This window comes from Schistocerca nitens, chromosome 2, assembly GCF_023898315.1.
Source record: "Schistocerca nitens isolate TAMUIC-IGC-003100 chromosome 2, iqSchNite1.1, whole genome shotgun sequence".
NCBI classification, from domain to species: domain Eukaryota; kingdom Metazoa; phylum Arthropoda; class Insecta; order Orthoptera; family Acrididae; genus Schistocerca; species Schistocerca nitens.
In genome coordinates, this window is record NC_064615.1 from 356,319,351 (window position 1) to 356,344,594 (window position 25,244).

Consider the following 25,244-nt stretch of genomic DNA (forward strand, 5'->3'; position numbering starts at 1 on the left):
GGTTCTCAGAAATTATGTATTACTATGTTAGGGGGCACTCCTCCCATACAGCTCACTGCTGTCCCATAAAAACGCGCCATAAATAGTAACGGTGCTACAACAGTACTTTAGTGCCTTTAAAGTAACTGTGTGACTGACGTAGCAAACTTGCTCAACGAGAATGGTGTGTATCGAGTGAAAAGAACCGCTTTCTTCACTCACAGTTCAGATATTAGCGTAAGTAAGTAACCTCGATCATCTCCATGCTTCTACAGGTTTTAACGTCTGCTTCAGATGTTCATACCACAATAACAAACTAAATAAAATGCTTAAATTATTCGTTTGGTTAGCCCGAACGGTTTCAGGTTTGTCTTCTTCGTGGGAGACTAACATAAATACTGATTTTAACTGGTAGACATTCAAAAATTCTAATACCTCACAGATTTTCAGGGCGGCACCTGCAAACATTCTCCAACCTCTGCAAACCGAATCTGTGAAAATAAAATATGAATAATAACATCTTGCACAGTGGCATACAAGCAATTACTATTCCCGCGGTCCACCCGTAAATGAAGAGGGAAAAAAAACTTAATTTGTTGTACAACAGAAGATATCCTCTGAGACGCAATATTATATATTTAGATTCGTTTACGAAAGTGGAGATTCCACTTATATTAATCCGCGAGATAAAACGTAATCCCCTGTACAGACTTTATGAATTACGCAACATTTATTCCCTTCATTGTACTCATCACAGAAGCAAAACGAGATTACGACACTAGAGATTTCTTCCTCAGTTTCAAATGTTGATTTATTACAATACTGTTGCAGTCTCTTGTAGTTCCTATAAGAATTTTTTCGCTATTTTTGATTCAAACATGTAGTTCAACAACGATTGTTCTGAAGCAATTAAATAGTTAATGTCACACTTATTCTGGGTGTTTGGACAGCAAAATGCAGGAAGACAGCACTCTTCCGGGAAACATGGAATAGAGACAATTGCCTTTCTCTGACGATGCGGTGGCTCTGAAAGCGAGTGTCTAGTTCGAGCTAAGGGAAAGATCTGCGCAATCAATGCTAGCCCGGTGAGCAAAATGAGCCAGTACCCATATATCCTCCTCACCTGCATTATTGTTACAATCATGAATGTAGCATTTGAGGCACCTTTCTTGATGTGAATGGATTATCACGAATGTAAGGAAACGATAACAACAAAAAATACAATAGAGAGCTCTACCATAGTCTCTCCATATCGTGGGCGATCGACAACAATCATGATCACTAAACGAAACGCTGCAGACAGGTTTGAGGTTTAGTGTAGAACATCCTCCACCTGCAACTTCGTGAACGTAAATCTTTTCATAAGTTCTAGATAAAGGTTTCAGGGCAGTGCTATCATCGGGGATTCGCCAGTAGGCCTATGAAAGACTGGTGTTCTCTATACTGAGATTCCTAAATTAGTGCGATCGAGCAGTTGGTTGTATATGTAACATGAGAACACCTTGTTCTTCAGGCAAAATTGGTTGGCCCTCTCCTCCAAGTGTGCTTCCACTGTGTTCGCTAACATACACAGAACTATTCACAGTGTGACCAAATTGGCACGTTTCATTGATGTGTGTAAAGTCTTAGCAACTACTGGATTTTATTGACATATGCCTTATAATCCCTGACATGTAATGCTACATGACATTATAACACACCAGAAACATAGAACGTAAAAAACATTTTCTGAAATATCAGATTTGATAGGTTCTCACACAAAATTTTCTGAAATTTCAGATTTGATACGTTCTCACACAAATAGTTAATCCGACCTGATGACACAACTAGAAAAAAAATGGCAAAAGTCGACAAATCAGTAGACTTACACAATAGCCAAGTACAGTATAATATGGTAAAACAACCACGAGAAACAATTCTTAACACAATCACGAGAAACGATTTAAGTCGTGCGCTCATATTCCTGTAAAAGACACAGTGTATAGCAATCACAGGTGCTGGTAATACGTGTCTGCTGTGCCTTATACCTAGCAGAGAAAAACGTCAAATTCTTCTATGAAGTTTGTTTTCTGAAAAACAGTTCCTTTCATGCTGAACGTATGTCATTTGCCACTAGCACAAGGCTTATATTTCGCAGTAGAACTGTTTCATTGCGTAGTAGAAACAAGAATGGTAGTCACGTTTGGAAGCTGGTCAGCTTTGCAGGACAGAACGTCCGATTTCATCCCTGTATCTCAGATGGTGAGTCGATGTGACGCAGCAATAATAATAATAATAATAATGAGAGTGTACTATCCATTCGGAGACAGATGTTTAAATTTTGGCTCAGTTATTCTTATTAAGCTTTCCAGATTATTTTTAGTGGTTTGGTATATCATGGACAGCAGATTATTTGAGATAAAGTATTAGGGAAGCTAGACAAGTATTTTAAACGGGACTGGACATATTAATGAAGCCTTCACCCTGGCGTTCTTCATAAATAACAGCGTGAATGCAACACTGTGACTAGGATGACAAACAGCCGTCCTTTGTGACCGAGCGGTTCTAGGCGCTTCAGTCTTGAACCGCGCGAACCGCTACGGTCGCAGGTTCGAATCCTGCCTCGGGCATGGATGTGTGTGATGTCCTTAGGTAACCACTAGTAACAACGTACCTATAACGCGGTTAAGGAAAGTTGCAATGCACCGTTAGGTGGTACACCTTGAGAGGAAGGATCAGGTGTAAAGTCGGAAAAGTTTTTTCTGACTTCGTACACAATAGGTTTAAGTAGTTCTAAGTTCTAGGGCACTGATGACCTCAGATGTTAAGTCCCATAGTGCTCAGAGTCATTTGATGACAAACATATGTATGTATATATGCCTTCAACTACCCTTCATTCCTGCCCTACCTCCTATTACCACAAATTACCCTTCATAAACTGTACTATTATCAGAAATCAGAACTCCCGTCTGTGATAATCGCGCTTTCCACGGGACTTTAAGCCCAAATAAAAAGAGGCCTAAACGTAACCACTAGTAACAACGTACCTATAACGCGGTTAAGGAAAGTTGCAATGCACCGTTAGGTGGTACACCTTGAGAGGAAGGATCAGGTGTAAAGTCGGAAAAGTTTTTTCTGACTTCGTACACAATAGTAACTCCCGTTCGTACAGTTTTAACTGCAATGACCGATAAGTGCGTGCAGAATTGTTCGATTTGTTTTTTCTTTTTTTATGACGATGAGAGAGAATTGAGAGGGCTAAACCGTGTGCTAATCTACTTCTCTGCAACAGCGTCAAATGGACTTCCGAGTTTAACGTCCCCATCCGACTAAGGAGTCACCATGCTCTCACTCTGAGACGCTACGAAGAACTTTGGGGTTTAACCCGGGATACTGGTGCACAGAATGATACCCGCCATTATTGGCCACATACTAGCGGTGAAATTTTATTCTGAGCCTCTAACTGTGAACTAAGCGACACTGCAGTAGCTTGCGTTAATGACAGCTGAAGCGGTGGTTTGTCATGCTGTGATTGACGCAGTTTAGGAACCACTATGAGCCATGTTACCTTTACAAATGCTAAGAGAAAACCGACACAAATTAAGAACTGTAATAATGTGTGCAGGGATCCCGCTGACAAGAGCGCTACACAGCCGAGATGCAGCTTGTGGTAGCGGCGGCGGTCACGTGGTTGGCGGCAGTAGCCGCGGTCGACGCCTTCGGCGGCGGCGAGGACAGGTTCATCAGGAAGTACGCCATGATGAAGGTAAGTGGCGCATGCAAAGCGAGGCGCTTGATACAGCTCTGCCGCCCATTTCATTTTCCGGAGTCCCATCAGCTGTTCGCAGTTACCGATGACTAACACAGAAAATTTTAAGACACACAAGACACATACACATTTCCCGCAACTAATAAAGCTTTTCACACAGTGTACATTATATCAGTAAAGTGTGTCCAAACCCATGAAAAATTCCAGAGAGTGTATGTTATTAATGTCCTCGAAGGATTGTTTGACAAAAATTTACAAACGAAAAATTCAAATAAGAATGATAGAAAAACTAAATTTTCCAAGCATCATCCTAGGAATAATGCAGCTCTGTTTCTTGGTTTTTGCAAACAAATATCTGCTGTAATAATCTACCAGAATGCAGTTACTTCCATTTGAATACAGTGGCGCCTTCTACCATCGCCAATGGTAAGGCATATTGTCCTTGTACTGCGTGTTTGGAACATAATCAGTGTCAATGTACGCCTTTACCTCATGTTCCGTTGCTTGAAAAGCCAGAAATCAATGGATAATGATCCACTGGTTATGAGGCAGAGATGCCGAAACTTGTTTGTGCTCTAACAATAACAAGATACCTCTGTAAATGCAAAAGCCAAACAACAGACAAAATCTCACTAACTACTTTTAGCAACTTTCCGGCTTCGCGATAAGAACAAATTTTTGCAATTATGTAACTTAGAAAGTCATCATCTTTCATCACGTATGTAGTCTCCGAATTTGAATGCCTGTCTGGGTTTTTCTAGGAGCTGAATTCTGTACGTATTGCAATATGTGAAAGAACGTTATGCGAGGCCAAACTACGTGGCCCAGCGCATTTTTAACCCTTTTAGCTGATGTATACGTGGAAATAATGGTTGATTTGCGTTGCGCAAATAGGATTAAAGCTCACATTACGCGGACTAACACGTTGTTTTTTGCGGAAAGCTTCAAAGCGGACACAGGCATGTGTTATTTTTCCTTGATTCTTTTCAAGAGCTGTCGAATGCCGTTAAAATTACTTCTATATTCCGATAGATAAAAATTTATAGTTATTAACTACGCTACACTTTACTTCGCTCTACACGCACTACCACCAGCGAAAAATTGTTTCCAGTAACTTCTTTCCTCACTGAAATATCACTGTTGTTCATGTTATGTGGTACCATGTATATCATACGCGAGTTTCATGAACAACAATGTTCTTATGGAGATTCTATCAATCATTTGTGCGGGGAGAATAATATCTGAATCCCAAACCCATGGGACTTACTTTGTTTCCTGTATCCAGTATTACCGTTGGGTTTTGCGATAGATTTTCAGTGACGATACTGACTTTTTTACGGGCACACTTTCATGGAACGAAAATTAGGGTTTAACGTCCCATCAATGACAACATCGTTAGAGACGGATTTGAAAGCGTTGACGAATCCAGGCATTCGTCTCAAGCTATTTAGACCCAAATCTGAATGGTCAAAGGGCAATCTGAAAACCGATCCTCCCGTTCGCAAGGTCAACTTTTTCACCCCTGTAGTATCTTGCTCGCATCGTATTTCGTAAGCATTTCGTATGTCTTCTATGGTACAAGCGCCTAGGATACATGTCACGTGCTCCTACCGAAGAGTAACTATTTTTATTATTAAATCATGGCAGGAGTTGTGTGCTGCAGTCCAGCTACTTATGGCAAATAAAATTATGGCTGTCTTACTATAAGACAGGAGAGAAACTTCCACCTTCACTAAAATGTCGTTAAAGTAACACAAGAATGCTGCCATACCTTATGTGTATGAGGAAGTAATAACGATGTATAACTCTTCTGACACGCCGTTACCGTGTACAGTGTAGGGAACCAGACACAATACTTACAATGAAAGAGTGCGGGAGTCACGTCCCGCTACGTACTGCAGTGTGTTACATGTTTATACTTGTGAGTTAGTAACATTAATAAGTGATGGCACTGAAAAGGATTTGAAATTATGTTCATTTTTTTTCAGGCAATGTAAATAATGTTTCAAACTCGAGAACACCACGAGTCCCCTCCTACTCAACAACCAACCCATTACTATCTTAACACAAGCCTACGAACTAACTGTCCCGGCCTTTCAGACTAGTCAGACCTGATAAAGTTCAACCGAGTGAAGTGTAAATCCTTGGGTACAGCTACTTGGTTTAGTTGTGGCTCCCAGAATCGGTTTTCGTTAACTAATTTTATGATACGCCTACTGACTGCTAATGTAAACAGACCAACATCTTTCTTCTCCTTTTTCCTGGCCTTTATCCCATACCTACAACTAGTTCGACATGTTATTCTGGATTTGGCAATGTTAGTGGTAGTGGGTGACCGGATGTCCTTCCTTTCACCAGCACTCCCCCAGGACCGAAACTGTGTACCTCATCTGTTTGCGTCTATTGTTTGAAAGCGTGAGAAAGTTTTCGAAATGTTTGAGAATCGTGTAAATAAAGCAGGGCACGCATATCAGGCCAGTATTCATCTAGTTGGGTGTGGGAAACAGCCCAAAAATCACATCCATACTGCCAGCACACCGGTCCTCGTTGCTAAATCGCCATGCCTCCCCAGACCCCGAAAGCGGAGTGCTGACGCGCGCGGCTATCCGGACAGGTCATAAAAATTATTTTCGAAATGCGATTCTAGTTGCCGTATTTCCTCTTCCGTAATCGATCTTCACTCCCACAAAAACACTCAACGTTAAAAACATGCTTGGATTGTTAGCATCGCGTAATCTAGACGGATAACTTTTTGTGCGGCGAAGGAGAAGAGGAAATGTAATATACGTAAAAACAACCGACGCTCCACGAAGGAATTATCCGATTTGGATGCAAATCGCTAGATGTGATGTGCATGTTCAGACACGCAAATGATAACTATTTCCATAAAATTTGATGATTTATTCAAGAAGAGCTTAACAAATAGAGCAAACCAATAACACATTGGTCCACATTTGGTCCTTATGCAAGCAGCTTGGCACTGATTGATATAGTTATTGGATGTCCTGTCCACTTAGTGCGTTAAATCGTAAAAATACCAAGATGCCTGAAGGACCCTGTCCATAATGCTCCAAATGTTCTCAATAGTAGAGACGACATTGCTAGCCGAGGTAGGGTGTGGCAAGCACGAAGACAAGCAGTAGAAACTCTCGTCCTGTGAGGACGGGCATTATCTCGTTGAAATTTAAGCCCAGGATGGCTTGCCATGAAGGGCAACAAAAAAAGGCGAAGAATGTCGTCGACGTACCGCTGTGCTGTAGGGGTATCGCGAATGACTAAGGGGTTCTGCTATGAAAATAAATGACGCCCCAGACCATCACTCCTGGTTGTCGAGTCGTGTGACGGGCGACAGTCAGGTTGGTATCCCACCACTGTCCTGGACGTCTCCAGACACGTCTTCGGCTTGATCTCTCATTGACTGGAGTAGAACCATCTCACTGACGAGTCCGACTTCGAACTAAGCCCCGATGACCAGCGAAGACGTGTCTGGAGACGCCCCGGACAGCGGGGAGATACCAAGTTAACTGTCGCCCGCCATACGGCCTGACAACCAGGAGCGATGGTCTGCGGTGCCATTTCTATTCACAGCAGGACTCCTTTAGTTGTCAGCCGGCCGGGGTGGTTCAAATGGCTCTGAGCACTATGGGACTTAACATCTGAGGTCATCAGTCCCCTAGAACTTAGAACTACTTAAACCTAACTAACCTAAGGACATCACACACATCCATGCCCGAGGCAGGATTCGAACCTGCGACCGTAGCGGTCGCGCGGTTCCAGACTGAAGCGCCTAGAACCGCTCGGTCACACCGGCCGGCTAGGAGAGAGACCCTGTATTGTTTTTATCGTGGGTGATCGAAAACTTTTGACCAGAACTGTATATGTTTCCCTATAAGGCTAGTGTCATCAAATACTTGTCTTTATTTCCCCCACGATATCTTCGTTAGCCGCGCGGTCTGGGACGTCTTGTCACGGTCCGCGCGACTCCCTCTGTCGGAGGTTCGAGTCCTCCCTCGGGCATGTGTGTGTGTGTGTGTGTGTGTGTGTGTGTGTGTGTGTGCGTGTGTCGTCTATATCTTAAGTTAGTTTAAGTTAGATTAAGGACATACATCTTCGTTCCTTAACTCTAGAGCGGACGCGCTAATTTTCGTAACAGGAACGGGCGCTTGGCGTACTTGGTACACATGTACAGAATAGCTGTTTTTATGTTACCAAGGTAAACATGTACGAGCAAAATCACAGTTTAATCTCAGTTTAACTAAACAAAAATAAAATAAACTTATTTGAGCTAAATCACTGTTGAATAAAAAACAATAAAATAAACTTTCATTATGTCACTCTGTTGCCGCGTACAAGTGTTACCCCACAGTAATGACCCACTCGAAGCATTAAACGGCGCAATTGCATCAGGTTCCAGCCAAACGCTTTTTCAATTACAAATTATCTCGTAGGCAACTACCTCATTATGGGGTTGTGCTGCTAGCTCGGAATCTGGGGCATTTTCTTGCACGTATCGCGAATTTTTTCTCACAAATTTCTTTATTTATTTTATATTACTACTGCTCATTTGGATGTATGACAAAGCCACCTACCGTTGAGTTAGATGAAACAATAATGAAGGAATACTTATGGGCTCACAACAGTAAAATAACAATGGAACAGAACACAACATTATTTACGGATAGCATGCTTTATACACAAACACGCTGCTCGAGGTTACACATTTGCATTCTTTGAACCCGACTACTCTATTTTTCACTTGCGCTTTCTTCCCTACAAGTTCCTCAATTCGACGCAGAGCTCCACACGCGCCTTCAAGGTTGCCACCTCCCTATACAGTTTCCAGTGTAGTCACTACTACTGTGCTTGCAGGTGTACGAGAGCTGCTTCGGGGCCGACGTGGTGCGCGAGGTGCGCCAGGAGATGCGCGCAGCTTGCGCCAAGTGTGCGTCCATGGCGCACGGCTCGCCCGCGCCTGCCGCGGCGCAGCAGGAGGCGCGTCCGCCTCCACCGCCGCCGCCGTCGTCCGCCCCCACGCAGCGGCCCCCGCAGCGCCCAGCGCGCCTTCCCGTTGCAGTCCCCGCCCCCGCCGTCCGGCCCCAGCTGCAAGCTGAGGCGCTGGAGGCGGCCGCTGCCGCCATGGACGCCGCCAAGTTCCAGCATGCCATACTAGCTCTTAGCAAGCGCCTGGGCCCGGTGAGTTTCCCACGCCGTGAGTGGAGGTTCACTCCTATTGTCGAGTCGCTACAGACCACTCTATAAATTACAACAGCGGTAGCATCTTTATGTTCCACAATACACAGCGAAGCTACAGGAATTTTGTCACAAAAAAAACAACTACACAACATATTTCTGGAGCAATGTGCACTAACGTTTTACTGACCACAAATAAGGATCTAAGTAACTCAAATTAAATTAACTATACACCACAAATTACGTAAATGACAATGCCTTCAATGTTAGAAAGAACTGAACTTGCTTTCTGACTACAGGAATCAGTACAGTGAGCTTATATCGTATCACTAAAGGGTCCTGCACAAGTTCAACATTTACTGACACCACTAGTTTTTCAAACCTTCAAGATACAGGGCGATTCAAAAAGAAAGATTTCAGTTCTTTATTACACAGAAATTATAAAAGAAAGACATTGTGTATGATAGAAGAAGCTTCAAATTTTTATGATCGCACAGACACTATAGAATACACTCAACATGAGCATCATGCATTGCTCGAGAAACATCGAGACAATAATCCATTTCATTCCGCACATAAATCAATGGATCTCTATTTATTTAATCGACAGCTTCAACAATTCGATTATTCAGCTCTTGAAGAGTAGCTGCCACAGGTGGGACAAAGACTCTTTTTGAACCCCAACAGGAAAAAAAATATCGCATGATGTGAGGTCTGGTGACCTGGGAAGCCAAAAGCAATGAACAAGATCTTGTACACCTCTTACAACCCAATGTTGCAGTATGGTGCTGCTAAGGTAATGCCGCACAAAGAGAAAGTAGACAGGACGCCATCGTGCATAAAAGCGAAATCATTGGAACATGTCCTTATATGACATTCCTGTCACAGTTTCCTCCACAAAAATGAAAGGTCCATAAATTTTGTGAACAGAAACGGCGCAAAACACGTCATTTTTGATGCGTCTCTTTCATGTATGGCGATGACGCCATGATTTTGTGACTCCCAAATTCTTACATTATTGCGGTATAGTTTACCCAATGAACGAAACGTCGATTCATCCGAAGAAAAGAGTCGTTGAAGCTGTCGATTTAATAAACAGGGACCTGCTGATTCCTGTGTGGAATGAAATGGGCTATTGTCTCGACGTTTCTCGAGCAAATCATGGTGCTCATGTTGAGCGTGCGCTATAGTGCCTGTGTGAACATAATACTTTGAATCTTCCTCCATCATATGCATATGTCTCTATCTTTTATAATTTCCCTGTAATAAACAACTGAAATCTGTTTTTCTTTTTGAATCACCCTGTATTTTGAAGGTTTGACAAACTAGTATCGTCGGTAAATACTGAAAGTGTTTAGATCCCTTTAGTGTAGGGTGCCCATTTCATTTTCATTGAAAAAGGGGACATTTAAAATAAATTAGAGAAAAACCTGGGACAATGAAGAAAAAACGGGACATAAATATTGTATTGACTAAATTTAATACACATACATGTTTACCTTTACAACAAAACTCCACCAAATGAATCATGTTTTTCATGTTCATGTTTTTACTTTTGAAATAAGCAAACATTTTACACCACGTTGCACTAACACTTTCTTTGTCTCCTTCTTCACTTTTTATGAAGTTCTGTGCACATGAAAATTCATCGAACAGTTCGTCTTCATCAACAGGAAAATTTGGTACAATACTTTTAACAAAAACACAACAGTCCTGAATATCCTTCCACTGTAGCTGCTCCTTTTCAGTATTAACCCAGTCAAATGCTTTAAAAGGTGTGAGAAATGGTAAACACCATTCATTAATATCCTCAGTGCAAGAGTCGTAGAAAATGCCAGCATAAATATGAAATTGTTCTACAGTAATTTCACCCTCTTCTTCCAGCTTTCTTAGAGTCTCATGTACAAAGGGTGTGAGAAATCTTTCAGATTTTCTACATTGTAATTTGCCCAATAATTTGTTTATTTCTTGATAAACTTCCACTATTGTGATTTCTTGTATCTCAATACATTTAATTGGTATGGAGAAAGGTTATAGCTGGCTAACAAGAAAGTGTAGAAGAACAATAGACACAGGGTTATCAAAGAATTGTTTAAGGATAACAGGACACTTATCAAGGGAAATGAAATATGATTTCAAAGAAGGAAATGTCTCTACAATTCTTTCCAATGCTGGTAGCAGAGATAGAGACCTTGTCTTGCTGTGCCCAAGTACAGTTTTCTATTCAGTTTCAGTAAACTTACAGAATGACTTCCGACATTCGACCCTTGCTGTATATATGTGGAAATGCTGGTAGATTTTGTTTACAATTAATTGGCAGTCGCTGGGTAGGCAATCTGAGCCAGTTTGTGAGGAATTGTGCACCACATGTGCTGGACTGCCAACACATAAACTGTGTTCTGTTGCAGTTTATAGAACAACTTGTTTTTTTTTTCCTTTCCTCTGCTTACCATCAAAATTGGTGTTAATGTTGTCTGCAGAAACTGCAATCACGTTTCCCTCAAGATCATATTTCTTTAAAACCTCCAGCACATAATTCTGAAGTAAATCTGAAGTTTCTCCAGCTAAATTAACCAATTCGAGCACTTTCACCGTAACGCCATTTTCAGGGTGAAAATACCTGATAAGGAGAGGAACCAACTTCAAATTCAGATGATTCCATGTATCAATCATTACAGAAATGAATCTAGCACTTTTCAGTTCATTTAAAAGCTGCTGAGCTGCATACGGTGCAATAACATTTGAAATAATTGCATTACAATTTGTGTGTCCGCATGTCAAATTAGGATTGAAAAGTTTTTTAACAGCTGCTGTAGTACAGTCCATTGACTTAAAGCTATGGTTATGCATTGCACTGTGGTATGCAAACGTAGCTTCTTGTGCTGCCAACTGCCTATCCATTTCTGTTACTGATTTTAAGTTTACATAGTAGTCACTCACGCATTTATTTGCTCTTTTCGTTTGATCATTCATGCCAAGTTTCTTCGTCTAAATGTGATTCACAATATCAGACCTTCCACCATGACCTATAGCAAATTTTGATCTGCACAACATACATTCTACAGTTTCTCCACTACCAGTGATAAAAGGAAACTCGCTTTTTACATTGCTGTTAAAATTACACTTGCGTTTTGGCATAATGAAACAGTGATTGCACAGTGCAAAACATTAACAGTGTGGTGACGAAAACCAGAGCAAGTTTCAGTGGTGTAGAGTATCTATGGACCGAAAGGACGGATTCAGTGGATAGATTTAGAAGAATCTTCGTTGATATTCGTAACCTACAGTGCGTTTAAAATTACTTGCGATTTTTGACAGTTCGGTACATGTTTGGGGTATGCTGAAAGTCATCACACGCTTCCTAGCGTAAATAATTGCGCAGGTAATAGCAAGTCAAACAACCAGTAGCGTAAAATACTCTAGCCAAGAGGAATCATAAAAAAACGGGACATTTGAGCGTCCCCAAAAAAACTTTCGGGAAAGCGGGACATTTTGATAAAAAACGGGACTGTCCCGGGAAAAACGGGACGAATGGACACCCTACTTTAGTGGTACGATATTAGTACTCTGTACTGAATTCCTGCAGTAAAAAAGCAAGTACAGTTCCATAATTCGAACATTGAAGGCATTATCACTTACATAATCTGTGATACATAGTTAATTTGAGTTACTTACATCCTTATTTGTGTCCAGTAAAGCGTTAGTGCACATTGCTTCGGAAATATTTTGTGTAACTCGTACTATACACTCGACATTTTCATCGGACGTGCATGGCCTCCCAGTGCTCTTCTCTTCGCTTATGCAACCAACGTCCAAGCGTTTTGTATGCGAATCATAAACCTGCTTGTGCAGAGGCGACATCTTGGTGAATCGACGACGGAAAAAGCATGACAGTTGAATGACTTCGCGCCATGCTGTTACAAACAAACAACATTGCAGCTGTGTCTAAACCTTGAACCTTCTATCAAATGACATGCGCAATGTGTTACTATCTTTTATAGTTCGTCTGTAACAAATAACTGAAACCTGTTCTTTCTTTTTGAATCACCCGATATTGAAGCGACCTCACACCATCAAAGATACTGGCAAAATTTCAGTTGACAACGCTGAGCCGGCCTGAGTGGCCGTGCGGTTCTAGGCGCTACAGTCTGGAACCGGGTGACCGCTACGGTCGCAGGTTCGAATCCTGCCTCGGGCATGGATGTGGGTGATGTCCTTAGGTTAGTTAGGCTTAAGTAGTTGTAAGTTCTAGGGGACTGATGACCACAGATGTTAAGTCCCATAGTGTTCAGAGCCGTTTGAACCATTTGACAACGCTGTTTTACAAAGTTTAAGATATCTAACACCCAAAACAAAGCGTGTGCTCCAATTATATTAACTATAGCTTGCTAGCAGCAGAAAACAACGAACAAGAAGAAATGGGTCCGAGAGTGGTTGGAAATAAGAAGCGACTGCTCAGATGTTATTTTCCTGACTGAAATGAGAACCACGGACCCGAAAGATTTCATCAAATATTATCGGATGAGTCCTGCACCATACAACAGGTTATCTATATCGATACGAGATAAAAACTGAGAGGCAAAGTACGTTAATAACAGAGGCAATCACAGTCGACGAGAGGTAAGGTGAAACTTCGATGTTTCTGGCGACAGGTAGAATGGTCACAGTTTCGTTCTGTAATACCAGCGAAAACAATTATTAAAATTCTATGGAAACCCGTGAAGCACTCTACATCTACAAGAATACTCTGCAAATCATACTTAAGTGCCTGGCAGAGGGTTCATCGAACCACCTTAGCCATAATTCTCCATTATTCCAATACCTCGAACAGCGCGCGGAAGAAACGAACAGCTATATCTTTCCGTGCGAGCTCTGATTTCCCTTATTTTGTTATGATGATCGTTTCCCCCTATGTAGGTTGGTGTCAGCAATGTATTTTCGCATTCGAAGGAGAAAGTTGGTGACTGAAATTCCGTGAGAAGATTCCGCCATAACGAAAAACGCCTTTGTTTTAATGATGTCCACCCTAAATCCTGTATCATGTCAGTGACACTCTCCTTATTTCGCGATAATACAAATCTTGCTGCTATTCTTTGAACTTTCTCCATGTACTCAGTTAATCCTATCTGGTACGGATCCCAGACCGCGAATCAGTACTCAAAAACAGGACGACGAGCGTAGTGTAGGCAGTCTCTTTAGTAGAACTGTTACATTTTCTAATGTTCTGCCAGTGAAACGAAGTCTATGGTTAACATTTTCTATGTTTTTTTCCAGTTTAAGTTGTTCGTAACTGAAATTCCTCGGTATTTAGTTGAATTTTCGGCCTTTAGATTTGACTGATTTACCATGTAACCGAAGATTAATGGATTCCTTTTAGTACTCATGCGGATGACCTCACACTTTTCATTATTTAAGGTCAATGGAAAGCAATTGTATCTTCCTGGCAAGGATATGTTCAGGCAATTACCGTACAACATTATCTTTCCGTTTCATTTCCCCATTTGCAGCTCGTATCTTCTTTAGAATGATTCCCCATTAATTTCCCCCATATGGGCTGCAGGCTTCCAGCGGTACAATCATTACTCTCTTCAGCCAAATACTTTAAAAGTATAATCGAAGACGAAATAAATGTGATTAAATAGTTCAATGTTCCCATTCCTCTCTGCCCCACTTACATGCTTTCCGTACTATCTCACGTGCCCGCAACGCCACCAGGCGGCCTCCAATCCCGCGGTGGGCAGTGGTCATAAAGTTATGGCTAATCACTGTGTATTCTTGCGTGTCCTTCTTAGCACAGTGATCCCTTCGATCATCGCTTGCAGACTGTTGAAGATGGCGTAATGCAACACAAACTAGTCGCACACACAAAACTGGAAATTTAGACTGCTCCAGGTGTTTTGATTCGACATTTTATTTTGAACAGCCTTGTATAAAATGGACATACAGATATTTTTGTTAACAAAGTTGTTATTCCCTGTACCACAGTCGTATTATCCGATTTTCAGCTATTCTAGAACTCATACCCTTTTGCCGGAGAACGATGTCCTCTTTCTGGATAACATTTACTTTGGCTTGCAGCCACTCCAACACAAAACAACAAGTGCAACAAAATTGTTGCTTCCAATATCTGGTAAAGACAAACTGAGTACCTGATAATTTGGTAAAGTGTTCACAATTACTATTAGGCACGTCATCAGATAATCTGTCATAACATTTTCCATTAAGAAAGTGGCGACCATCTAATCTATGGTATGGCACCCATTTCATAATAATATTTATAGCAATACAGACCACTTCAATTTCGTATTTGCCATTACAGCAGCACTTAAATTTCCCCTCCACTAACAAATGGCTCAAATGGCTCTGAGCACTATGGGACTTAACATCTGAGGTCATCATTCCCCTAGAACTACTTAAATCCTAATTAACGTAAGGACAACACACACATCCATGCCCGAGGCAGGATTCGAACCTGCGACCGTAGCGGTCGAGCGGTTCCAGACTGAAGCGCCTAGAACCGCTCGGCCACTCCCGCCGGCCCTCCACTAACAGTTTTGCGTATTTTTTGTTACTTAGCTCTGAAACCATAAATTTGCTAGACTTGCCTTTTTTGTTTCATGAGTTAATGTATGACTCAACACAACTTCCTGTGAAAAATAGTCAAGTGTTAAATCTGCAATCGAGCCAGTAGTTTCATGGCATTTGTCTTTCTCTGCTCACCCTTTCGCTCAGCCGAAAACCTACTCAGACTAGGTCTGGCGACGTCCTGACCTTGTTTTTATCTATATTTTCCTCGTTTTCATCTTGTGGTACGCACTAAGTTCAATACTCTTCGTGGCAACTATTTCTAACATTATTGTACTTCTTCAACCACTGTGTGGTAGCATGTTTTGTTTCGTAACAGCAGCACATAAAACTACTCGGCGCAACAGAACTCATGTCATGAAGCATGAGTAGCATTTTTAATGAGTAACGGAAAAGATAAAATTTATTCCCTTGCTAGGAATAGAACCCCGGCCTGCTGAGTGAAGAGCTATCGTATAGACCACATTTGGTATAACAATTAATAAAATGTTCCGCGCTATTATGCCGTGGTCGAATGGATTTCAGTTTAAAGCCCGACTTTTCGTCCCCATCTGCGGAGGGCGTTTTCAAGAGGGATCGTAGGTTGAATGTCCGATTCACACTCCGGCTCGCTACTGACAACAGCAACATTCCGCTTCCGCGCAGTGGCGTGACGTCACGCGTTTTGAATAAGCGAGCACAATTGGTCATTGTCAATTAGCGCCGTCCGCTGTTGCTATCATCCCATGGCAGACTACTACTTTTTCAGCGCCAGAATACAAATGTCACTCAGTTTCACGCCCTCCTCCTTCCTACTGAGATTCCTGGGGTGTTAACAATCTCTATGGCCTTTCTGCCTTGCGTTGTGTCCGCTTGTGGCTGCCAATACGTGAGTCCAATCAAAATGAATGTGGTGGTCTCCTGGCTGTAAGGCATGTTCCACCTGATCTGTCAATCTCCCCTCTTCTACAATTGCCGTTGTGCTGTTGTAGTCGTTTTTTGACAGTTCTTTTTGTAGTGCCCACGTACATCTTCCTCAATTACACGGAACCCTATAAATACGAGCTTTTCCCAGCAGTTAGGGCCATCCTTAGCCAATTTTAGGTGATCTTGTATCTTCCATGTAGGTATGTACATTACTGCGATGTTCCACTTTTTTAGGATTTTTCCTATGCAGTCAGTCACGTCCTTAACGAATGGTAGGAAAACTTTCGTTCTCACTGGCACTTGAGCATCGCTATAATTTCTACCCTGTGGTATCAACGCTCTTTTCACCTCAGTGAACGAATAGTCATTCTTGAACAATGCCTTGGTGAGATGTTTTAATTCTACGTCAAGTAGCTCTGGTTCGCAAATTTTCCTTGCTCTATCCGCCAACGTTTTTATGATGCCTCCCTTTTGTTGTGGGTGGTGGTTCGAATCCCGCTGCAGGTAACGATCTGTGTGCGGAGGTTTTCAGTGAACCATGTGACCCAAGCCACAATCTTCTATCTTGAATTTAATCTTCCACCTGCCTCCTCCTCCTCCTCCTCCTCCTCCTTGGTTTTTGTCTCTCTCTGCTTACCCTTTTCTCGTCCGAACACCTACTCACACTAGTTCTGGCGTCTTCCTGACCTTGTTTTTGTCTATTTGTTCCTCCTTGTTTTTATCTATTTCTTCTTCATTTTTGTCTTGTGGTACGCAATAAGTCCATAGCTCTTCATGGCAACCATTTCTAATATTAATCTACTTCTTTAACCAATGTGTTCCATAACACGTTTTGTTCCATAACACTTTCAGATGCAACTGGACTCATACCACGAGGAATACCCAGCACTTTTAATGAGTAATGACAAAGATAAAAATTTGTTCCCATGCCGGGAATCGAACCCGGGCCTGCTGGGTGAAAGCCAGCTATCCTAGCCACTAGACCACATGGGAGCCACGATCAATACGAATGGGAGTTAAATATATGAAACATCAAGTACTTACGTAGTATGTACTGAATGCCTTTAGAATGAATGCTTAAATGCCTTGCGTACTGTAATTTGACCTAATTTCTATTTCATCAGTATAAATAACAACTCCAAGATAAATTTCGTTAAAATGTGTTACAATACACATACGAAAATATCACGAATATAAATCTTCCATGACTTCATCTCTTGGCATGTTTACTTGTGAGTTACGGTATTTGTTTGACGTATTCTGTAATTTGTTTTTTGTTTTTCTTCGTATTGGTGCTTCGGAAGCGGTAGAAAAAGATCTTTTACTAATGAGACAAACAACGCCTAAGCTCTATTACTGAAACGGAGTGCCGACATAAACGCAATAAAAAAAATTTCCTCATTTTCTTCTGGTTCAAAAATGGTTCAAATGGCTCTGAGCACTATGGGACTTAACGTCTATGGTCATCATTCCCCTAGAACTTAGAACTACTTAAACCTAACCAACCTAAGGGCAGCACACAACACCCAGTCATCACGAGGCATTTTCTTCTGTTTTATGAGTATACAATAAAACAAAAATACTTATATTCGTGACCTTATGGTCAATACGAAATGAATCTCTCACTTAAAAAGTCAGAAGGAAGCAACAGGCAACATTCAACACCAAGAAATCATGGAATCGGATTATCTGCCAATCACAAAAAATTTAGAAAAACAGCTAGTAACATTGTTACTGTTATAGCTGCTGGCATCCGAGTTCAAAGAATAGTCAACAATACTTTGAAATGAAGGGAAAAGTTGAGCAATTTTTATCTATATTTTCCAAATCTAAAGCTACACGTTGGTTTTTTTTTCTGCTGCTGTCAACTATGTCTTACTTTTGATTCAGTTTGTTAGAATCCATATATCACATCATATACAGTAACATATGATTTGTCACAGAATAATAGCGCGTGACAAAATTTTGCACTTATATGATACAAAGTCTAATAAAATACCAAATGTACAACGCAAATCCTCACCTATAATAAGACAAAACACAGTCTATTACGAGACTGCATCAGCATAATGGATTACATTACACAAAGCTCCATCATTTACCGATGAGAAAACATCGAGTAAAAAATCAATGTGACAGAAACAGATCTAAATTTATATTTTTACTCTGTGAGTCACTACAAAGCAATTGATGCAGAGAATTGTATGCCTACTCTCTTTAACTCCTGTCATTCACAGATTCTACATGGGAGTGCAGCATCTACATCCCACCGTACAAATAAACATCCAAAGCCTCTAAAATATAAAATGAAAAGAAATGCTCAAAACTCCCAGAGAAGCAAATGTTCTCAAAATTTTAACAGTGTCTGTTCCTGCGTTGTTTAACAGCTCTCTTGTAAAGTATCTCACTGAATGTAGCTTGATAATTCCTCATACCATCTAAATAAACCCATTAACATTATGCATCTCTCTCCATCAAATTGAAGAGGTAACGAGCAATAGATACGAATATGGAAACCATGAAATATTATTAACAAAATCTTCCTCCTCTCTACTTAAAACTTCACATTAAATTTTCACAGTGCAAAAATGCATTCAAAGATTTGGATAAAGGTATCTATTGTTGACTTCAAAATATTAATATTTGCAAATTACAAACTTTCCACCAAACGAAAATTGCACACCACAAGATTATGTAACAGACATTAAAAGATGGCTATTTAAAATAGAAACCTTTCATTATTTAGAATAAATCAGTTAATACTAAAATTTTAATAATCTACAGTTAGGAAGTGTCCATCAAATTGAAGCAAATTAGGTAACTTAAGTTAATCTCTTTTCTAGCAAACCTCTCCACAGATTCCACAAGCGTTTGGGTACCCAAGTTACTATCCCAACAGCCAGTCAGTTGGAGCAGCAACTGCTTGGTCACCGCAGGCTGCATTCAGCTCACCACCTGGCTATCTGGCATACTATCAGCCTCCCACACCACAATTTGCTGCCTACCAAGGAGGTTACTACACCACAGGGCCAAGCGCAGAGATGTACCCACAAGGTCGTGCCATCAACCAGCGCAAATCAGTAAGTGTAACGCTTGATTTTAAGTGGAAGTCACACACACACACACACACACACACACACACACAGTGAGAGAGAGAGAGAGGAGTGTTTACATTTCATGCAAAACATTTACACAACTTGTGATTCTAATTTCTCACAAAGAACCCACATAAACCTTACCATCAGGTGTCACTTTACAATGGATTGTGAAGGTATGAGCTGTTATTACGAACAGTGAGAAATAAATCTCACAGTTTCTAAGAATGCCATATTGTGTTACAATGAAACAGTCATTCATATTTCACCAATAACTTACATCCATTTCTGAACATACACTCCTGGAAATTGAAATAAGAACACCGTGAATTCATTGTCCCAGGAAGGGGAAACTTTATTGACACATTCCTGGTGTCAGATACATCACATGATCACACTGACAGAACCACAGGCACATAGACACAGGCAACAGAGCATGCACAATGTCGGCACTAGTACAGTGTATATCCACCTTTCGCAGCAATGCAGGCTGCTGTTCTCCCATGGAGACGATCGTAGAGATGCTGGATGTAGTCCTGTGGAACGGCTTGCCATGCCATTTCCACCTGGCGCCTCAGTTGGACCAGCATTCGTGCTGGACGTGCAGACCGCGTGAGACGACGCTTCATCCAGTCCCAAACATGCTCAATGGGGGACAGATCCGGAGATCTTGCTGGCCAGGGTAGTTGACTTACACCTTCTAGAGCACGTTGGGTGGCACGGGATACATGCGGACGTGCATTGTCCTGTTGGAACAGCAAGTTCCCTTGCCGGTCTAGGAATGGTAGAACGATGGGTTCGATGACGGTTTGGATGTACCGTGCACTATTCAGTGTCCCCTCGACGATCACCAATGGTGTACGGCCAGTGTAGGAGATCGCTCCCCACACCATGATGCCGGGTGTTGGCCCTGTGTGCCTCGGTCGTATGCAGTCCTGATTGTGGCGCTCACCTGCACGGCGCCAAACACGCATACGACCATCATTGGCACCAAGGCAGAAGCGACTCTCATCGCTGAAGACGACACGTCTCCATTCGTCCCTCCATTCACGCCTGTCGCGACACCACTGGAGGCGGGCTGCATGATGTTGGGGCGTGAGCGGAAGACGGCCTAACGGTGTGCGGGACCGTAGCCCAGCTTCATGGAGACGGTTGCGAATGGTCCTCGCCGATACCCCAGGAGCAACAGTGTCCCTAATTTGCTGGGAACTGGCGGTGCGGTCCCCTACGGCACTGCGTAGGATCCTACGGTCTTGGCGTGCATCCGTGCGTCGCTGCGGTCCGGTCCCAGGTCGACGGGCACGTGCACCTTCCGCCGACCACTGGCGACAACATCGATGTACTGTGGAGACCTCACGCCCCACGTGTTGAGCAATTCGGCGGTACGTCCACCCGGCCTCCCGCATGCCCACTATACGCCCTCGCTCAAAGTCCGTCAACTGCACATACGGTTCACGTCCACGCTGTCACGGCATGCTACCAGTGTTAAAGACTGCGATGGAGCTCCGTATGCCACGGCAAACTGGCTGACACTGACGGCGGCGGTGCACAAATGCTGCGCAGCTAGCGCCATTCGACGGCCAACACCGCGGTTCCTGGTGTGTCCGCTGTGCCGTGCGTGTGATCATTGCTTGTACAGCCCTCTCGCAGTGTCCAGAGCAAGTATGGTGGGTCTGACACACCGGTGTCAATGTGTTCTTTTTTCCATTTCCAGGAGTGTATATCTACCAGTAGAGCACTTGCCCGCGAAAGGCAAAGGTCCCAAGTTCAAGTCTCGGTCGGGCACACAGTTTTAATCTGCCAGAAAGTTTCATATCAGCGCACACTCTGCTGCAGAGTGAAAATCTCATTTTGGAAACATCCCCCAGGCTGTGGCTAAGCCATGTCTCCGCAATATCCTTTCTTTCAGGAGTGCTAGTTCTGCAAGGTTCGCAGGAGAGCTTCTGTAAAGTTTGGAAGGTAGAAGACGAGGTACTGGCAGAAGTAAAGCTGTGAGTACCGGGCGTGAGTCGTGCTTCGGTAGCTCAGTTGGTAGAGCACTTGCCCGCGAAAGGCAAAGGTCCCGAGTTCGAGTCTTGGTCGGGCACACAGTTTTAATCTGCCAGGAAGTTTCAAAACAATTCATGGTATATCACTAAAGTGGTCCACGAATCTTAAACTACATTCTGCAGACGTCTGTCTGTAGTTCTTCATACTTGAAGAAATGAAACAAGATGAACTAGACTGTTGCAACTACATGCATAAAATCCAACGCAACTGCACTGTTCTAAGTATATAAAATCAATAGCAAACAAAAAGTTAAAGAATAAGTAAGCAACAAATTCATAAACTAGAAAAACAACAAAAACAGGGCGAGAATTGAAACATTTATGGCTCCATACAACTGCACAACTCACTGTCAATAAGTCACTTATGAATGCTACAGAGAGAAGCAAGGAAACCAATACAAAGAGGTAAATATGAGATTTGAATTTCTGAGAACTGAATGAACTGTTAGTGAAGAAATAACGTCTAGAAAACCAATTATGTGTAATACATGCACAAGATGGAGTAGAACAGAGAGGGGAAGGGAAAACACAATTACAAGACATAAAGTGAGGGAATGTATGATAAAAGCACAATGTAATGATGAGTAGCTGTTTCAGTGAAGGATTTAAGAACAAAATCAGATAAAGAAAATGAGAGAGAAGTGAAAGATATGCCGAGGTTGAAGGTAACAAACTATAGCCAGTTACTAGAGTTAAATTAAGTGAAATGCTATAACTGAGATGTTATATTCAAATGGTCTAAGTAATGAAGCTGGAGCCCAATGTTTGCTAGTGTGTTTCAAAGAATGCTTTGCAGTCTGGTACAGGATGAAGCTGGCATGCACATTTAAGAGCGAGTTTCACAGGTGTCAAGGATGGAAAACAAACGAATTAAATTAAAAACAAAAAAAGAGCAAAATTTTTTACTCTATTTCCATGTCATATTTTTCTGGCTTTCCCAGAACTTAAGATTTCCTAACTTTTCTAATAACTCATCTACATCTATTTACAATCAGCTTACCAAGTACAAGTCTGGGAACGGGCTTTTCAAAACTGGTATCTTTCTCGTGGATGAAATGAGAGTAGTTTTGACTACATTATTTACTATCCTGACAAATACCTGTAAAATTTTCTTTCCTCACAGAAACCATAGAACATAACTCAACTGTCTGCATATGTGTACCCAATCACGGATTTTAAAATCAATGAATACTTGTTTTCTTTCAGCGAGATCTTGATCTTAGAGGACAGCTAGAAACCTTGACATCCAGGATTAGTGGAAAAGTCAAGAACGTAACATGTGTAATGCAGGAACTGGGATATGTAAGTAATTTTACTTAACATTAATAAAATTAATGAAATGGCATCTCTGTAAGAAGTTTTCAACAAAAACTAATGAAAGTATTCATTCTGGATTAGCTTGATGAAAACCTTGAACCCAACTACGCAAAAATAACTGAAAGGATAAATCAACTGCCAATCAATGATGAACTAAAGAAAGACATGGTAGACGGAGTAGAATACTGCAAGCAGTTCTCTGTAAGTACTCACTGTTCACTATTCAGGTGTAAAAATGCTGTATACGATTAGAGGAAGTTCGCTAAATTGACTCAATTACTTCAGACCCATATCTGAGTTTAGAACTGAATTACATACACTGTGGTTCATCATGTGGCTACTTTTGAACATCTGTGTTTTGTTTCAGCAATGTGTACCAGAAACAAAGAGAGATAAATTACCTTTATCGAGAGAACTGGCAAAACCAATGTTTTTCTTCAGATGTTACAAGGTGAGTACCTATTGCCTGTATATTTTCAAAACTATTAAATGTAGTTACTGTATCTTAATGAATCATCCACTCCTTTCTTTTTCTGGGCCCATATCCAACAGCACATGTTATACTACCAGTTCATCGTCTTCCATGTTACCCACATATATTATATATTTTTTCATGCAGAACTGTTGTCTGTAGAAACTAGAATTGACTTGTAACCAGATACCCACATCACTGTAGATTTCCTTGCATACAGAGTAACACAGCTGTGCATATCTCTGTGTCAGCAATTCGGTGTCTTTCTGCATACCTACCAATCCAATAATTTGTTAACTATGAATGATCCGAATGAAATAGCTGACACATTACAATAAATTAACTGACAGAAAGTTTTGAATCATATTCATTATTTCATCTAGTGTCAATAAAACTGTGTCGGTGAACTGTTACACACATGACGGATGTGAATATAGGCTACTTCTTTTTGTACAATGGTAAAGCATCTGAAATATGAAGCCATCTTAATACTTCACATAATGAACAATTTACCAAAGAATCATATTAATGTGAATAACAAAAAATTCTCATGACTGTCAATGCTTCTCCTTAGGTATCTTTTGCGCTCATCAATGAAGCATTCATGAAAATTTCAATATATTGGTACAATGCTTTTCCTTGACACTTAGTCCTTTTGTTTCATAAATAATTCCCTAACATATTTATATTAGGATTTCTAATTTGGTATATTTCTATCCATGTCTTCCTCCCTCTATGTTACCTTCCATATTCTTGATCTTTTTTCGTTCTATTTAACGTTTATTGCCACTTGAATGTCATCAGCTTGGCTTTGCTTCTTCTTATCCAGCTCTGATGTTTCTTTATAATTATTACCCTCCTGACACTGTCTTTTGTTTTGCAGTAATGTTTACTATGAAGTAGGGAGAGTTGCTTTATTTAGAAATATCATTTTCTGCATTAATAACAAGGATTTGTAACCATTCTACTATTTTTTCACTCTCATTGAATTTTACCATGTAATTTACTACACATTCACAAACTGGAGTCTTTTTATCAAATGGCTTTCCATGTAGTTACAATGTCTTCTGAATACATTGACCAGCTGATGTTGATGAAAATTTGTAATACGGCCGATAATTCTTATTTCAGCACAAGAAGCTGGAAGCGTGTGTCATGAAGGATGTGCGAGAGAGGTACAGTCAGAATGATGACATGTCTGATGTTGACAGTATGTCTGGTGGTGAGCTGCGATCCTTCTCATCTGCACAAGAAGTTGACAGGGATGACTACGAAGACATGGCTCTTGCAATGTATGAGTTCATGTATGGTGGAGATGGAACTGACTTTGACTCTGTAGCATAAAAGTTTTTCATGTAATTCCTTGAACAGGATATGATCCACATTGGCACAGCTCTCTAATAAGAATTTATGCCTAGGGCATCAGGGGGATATGCTGAACAAACAATTGTTAAAGTGTAATTAAACTTTGTTCATGAGCCACATTTCATCACTGAATCACAAAACATTTTCTCATACCTTAATTACAATGTGACATTAATAACATTGGCTCATGAATGAAAATTGTTTAATTGCTTATTACTGTTTTTAATAAAATATATATTACCTTACAAATAATTCTTGTTGTTTTCCTTCTGTTTCGATTAAAATAATTATTTATTTAATTATAGAAAACATTTTCATAATTTTTATGACAACAAAATTCTTGGGCATCATAAAAATTTGTGAAGTGTAATACGGGCACATTTATCAAATTCTTACCAGTGCATTTGATAGGAAATCCAAGACAGCACTAACCCAGCACCAAGAACCAGGTGACATGTGTTTGGGACTATTACACTTGGAAAAATATAACATGTTCAATAAATTCACATGATAAAATATTTAACTGGAAAAATTATATT

General features: G+C 41.1%; 1 protein-coding gene and 1 non-coding gene across 2 annotated transcripts in view; one reads left to right on the forward strand and one right to left on the reverse strand.

Moving 5' to 3' along the window:
- Positions 1–24,957, forward strand: part of LOC126234404 (uncharacterized) — a 39,950-nt gene extending 14,993 nt beyond the window's left edge. The window contains exons 2-8 of the mRNA XM_049943092.1: positions 3,584–3,724; positions 8,597–8,920; positions 19,252–19,488; positions 22,758–22,853; positions 22,950–23,069; positions 23,236–23,319; positions 24,472–24,957. Of these exons, the coding sequence (XP_049799049.1) occupies positions 3,617–3,724; positions 8,597–8,920; positions 19,252–19,488; positions 22,758–22,853; positions 22,950–23,069; positions 23,236–23,319; positions 24,472–24,684 (1,182 nt within the window). The 5' untranslated portion in view covers positions 3,584–3,616 and the 3' untranslated portion in view covers positions 24,685–24,957. The remainder of the gene's footprint in view (positions 1–3,583; positions 3,725–8,596; positions 8,921–19,251; positions 19,489–22,757; positions 22,854–22,949; positions 23,070–23,235; positions 23,320–24,471) is intronic.
- Trnae-uuc (transfer RNA glutamic acid (anticodon UUC)) lies at positions 17,330–17,401 on the reverse strand. The gene has a single exon. It is a non-coding gene; the product is annotated as a tRNA-Glu (tRNA).
- Positions 24,958–25,244: the final 287 nt, after the last annotated feature.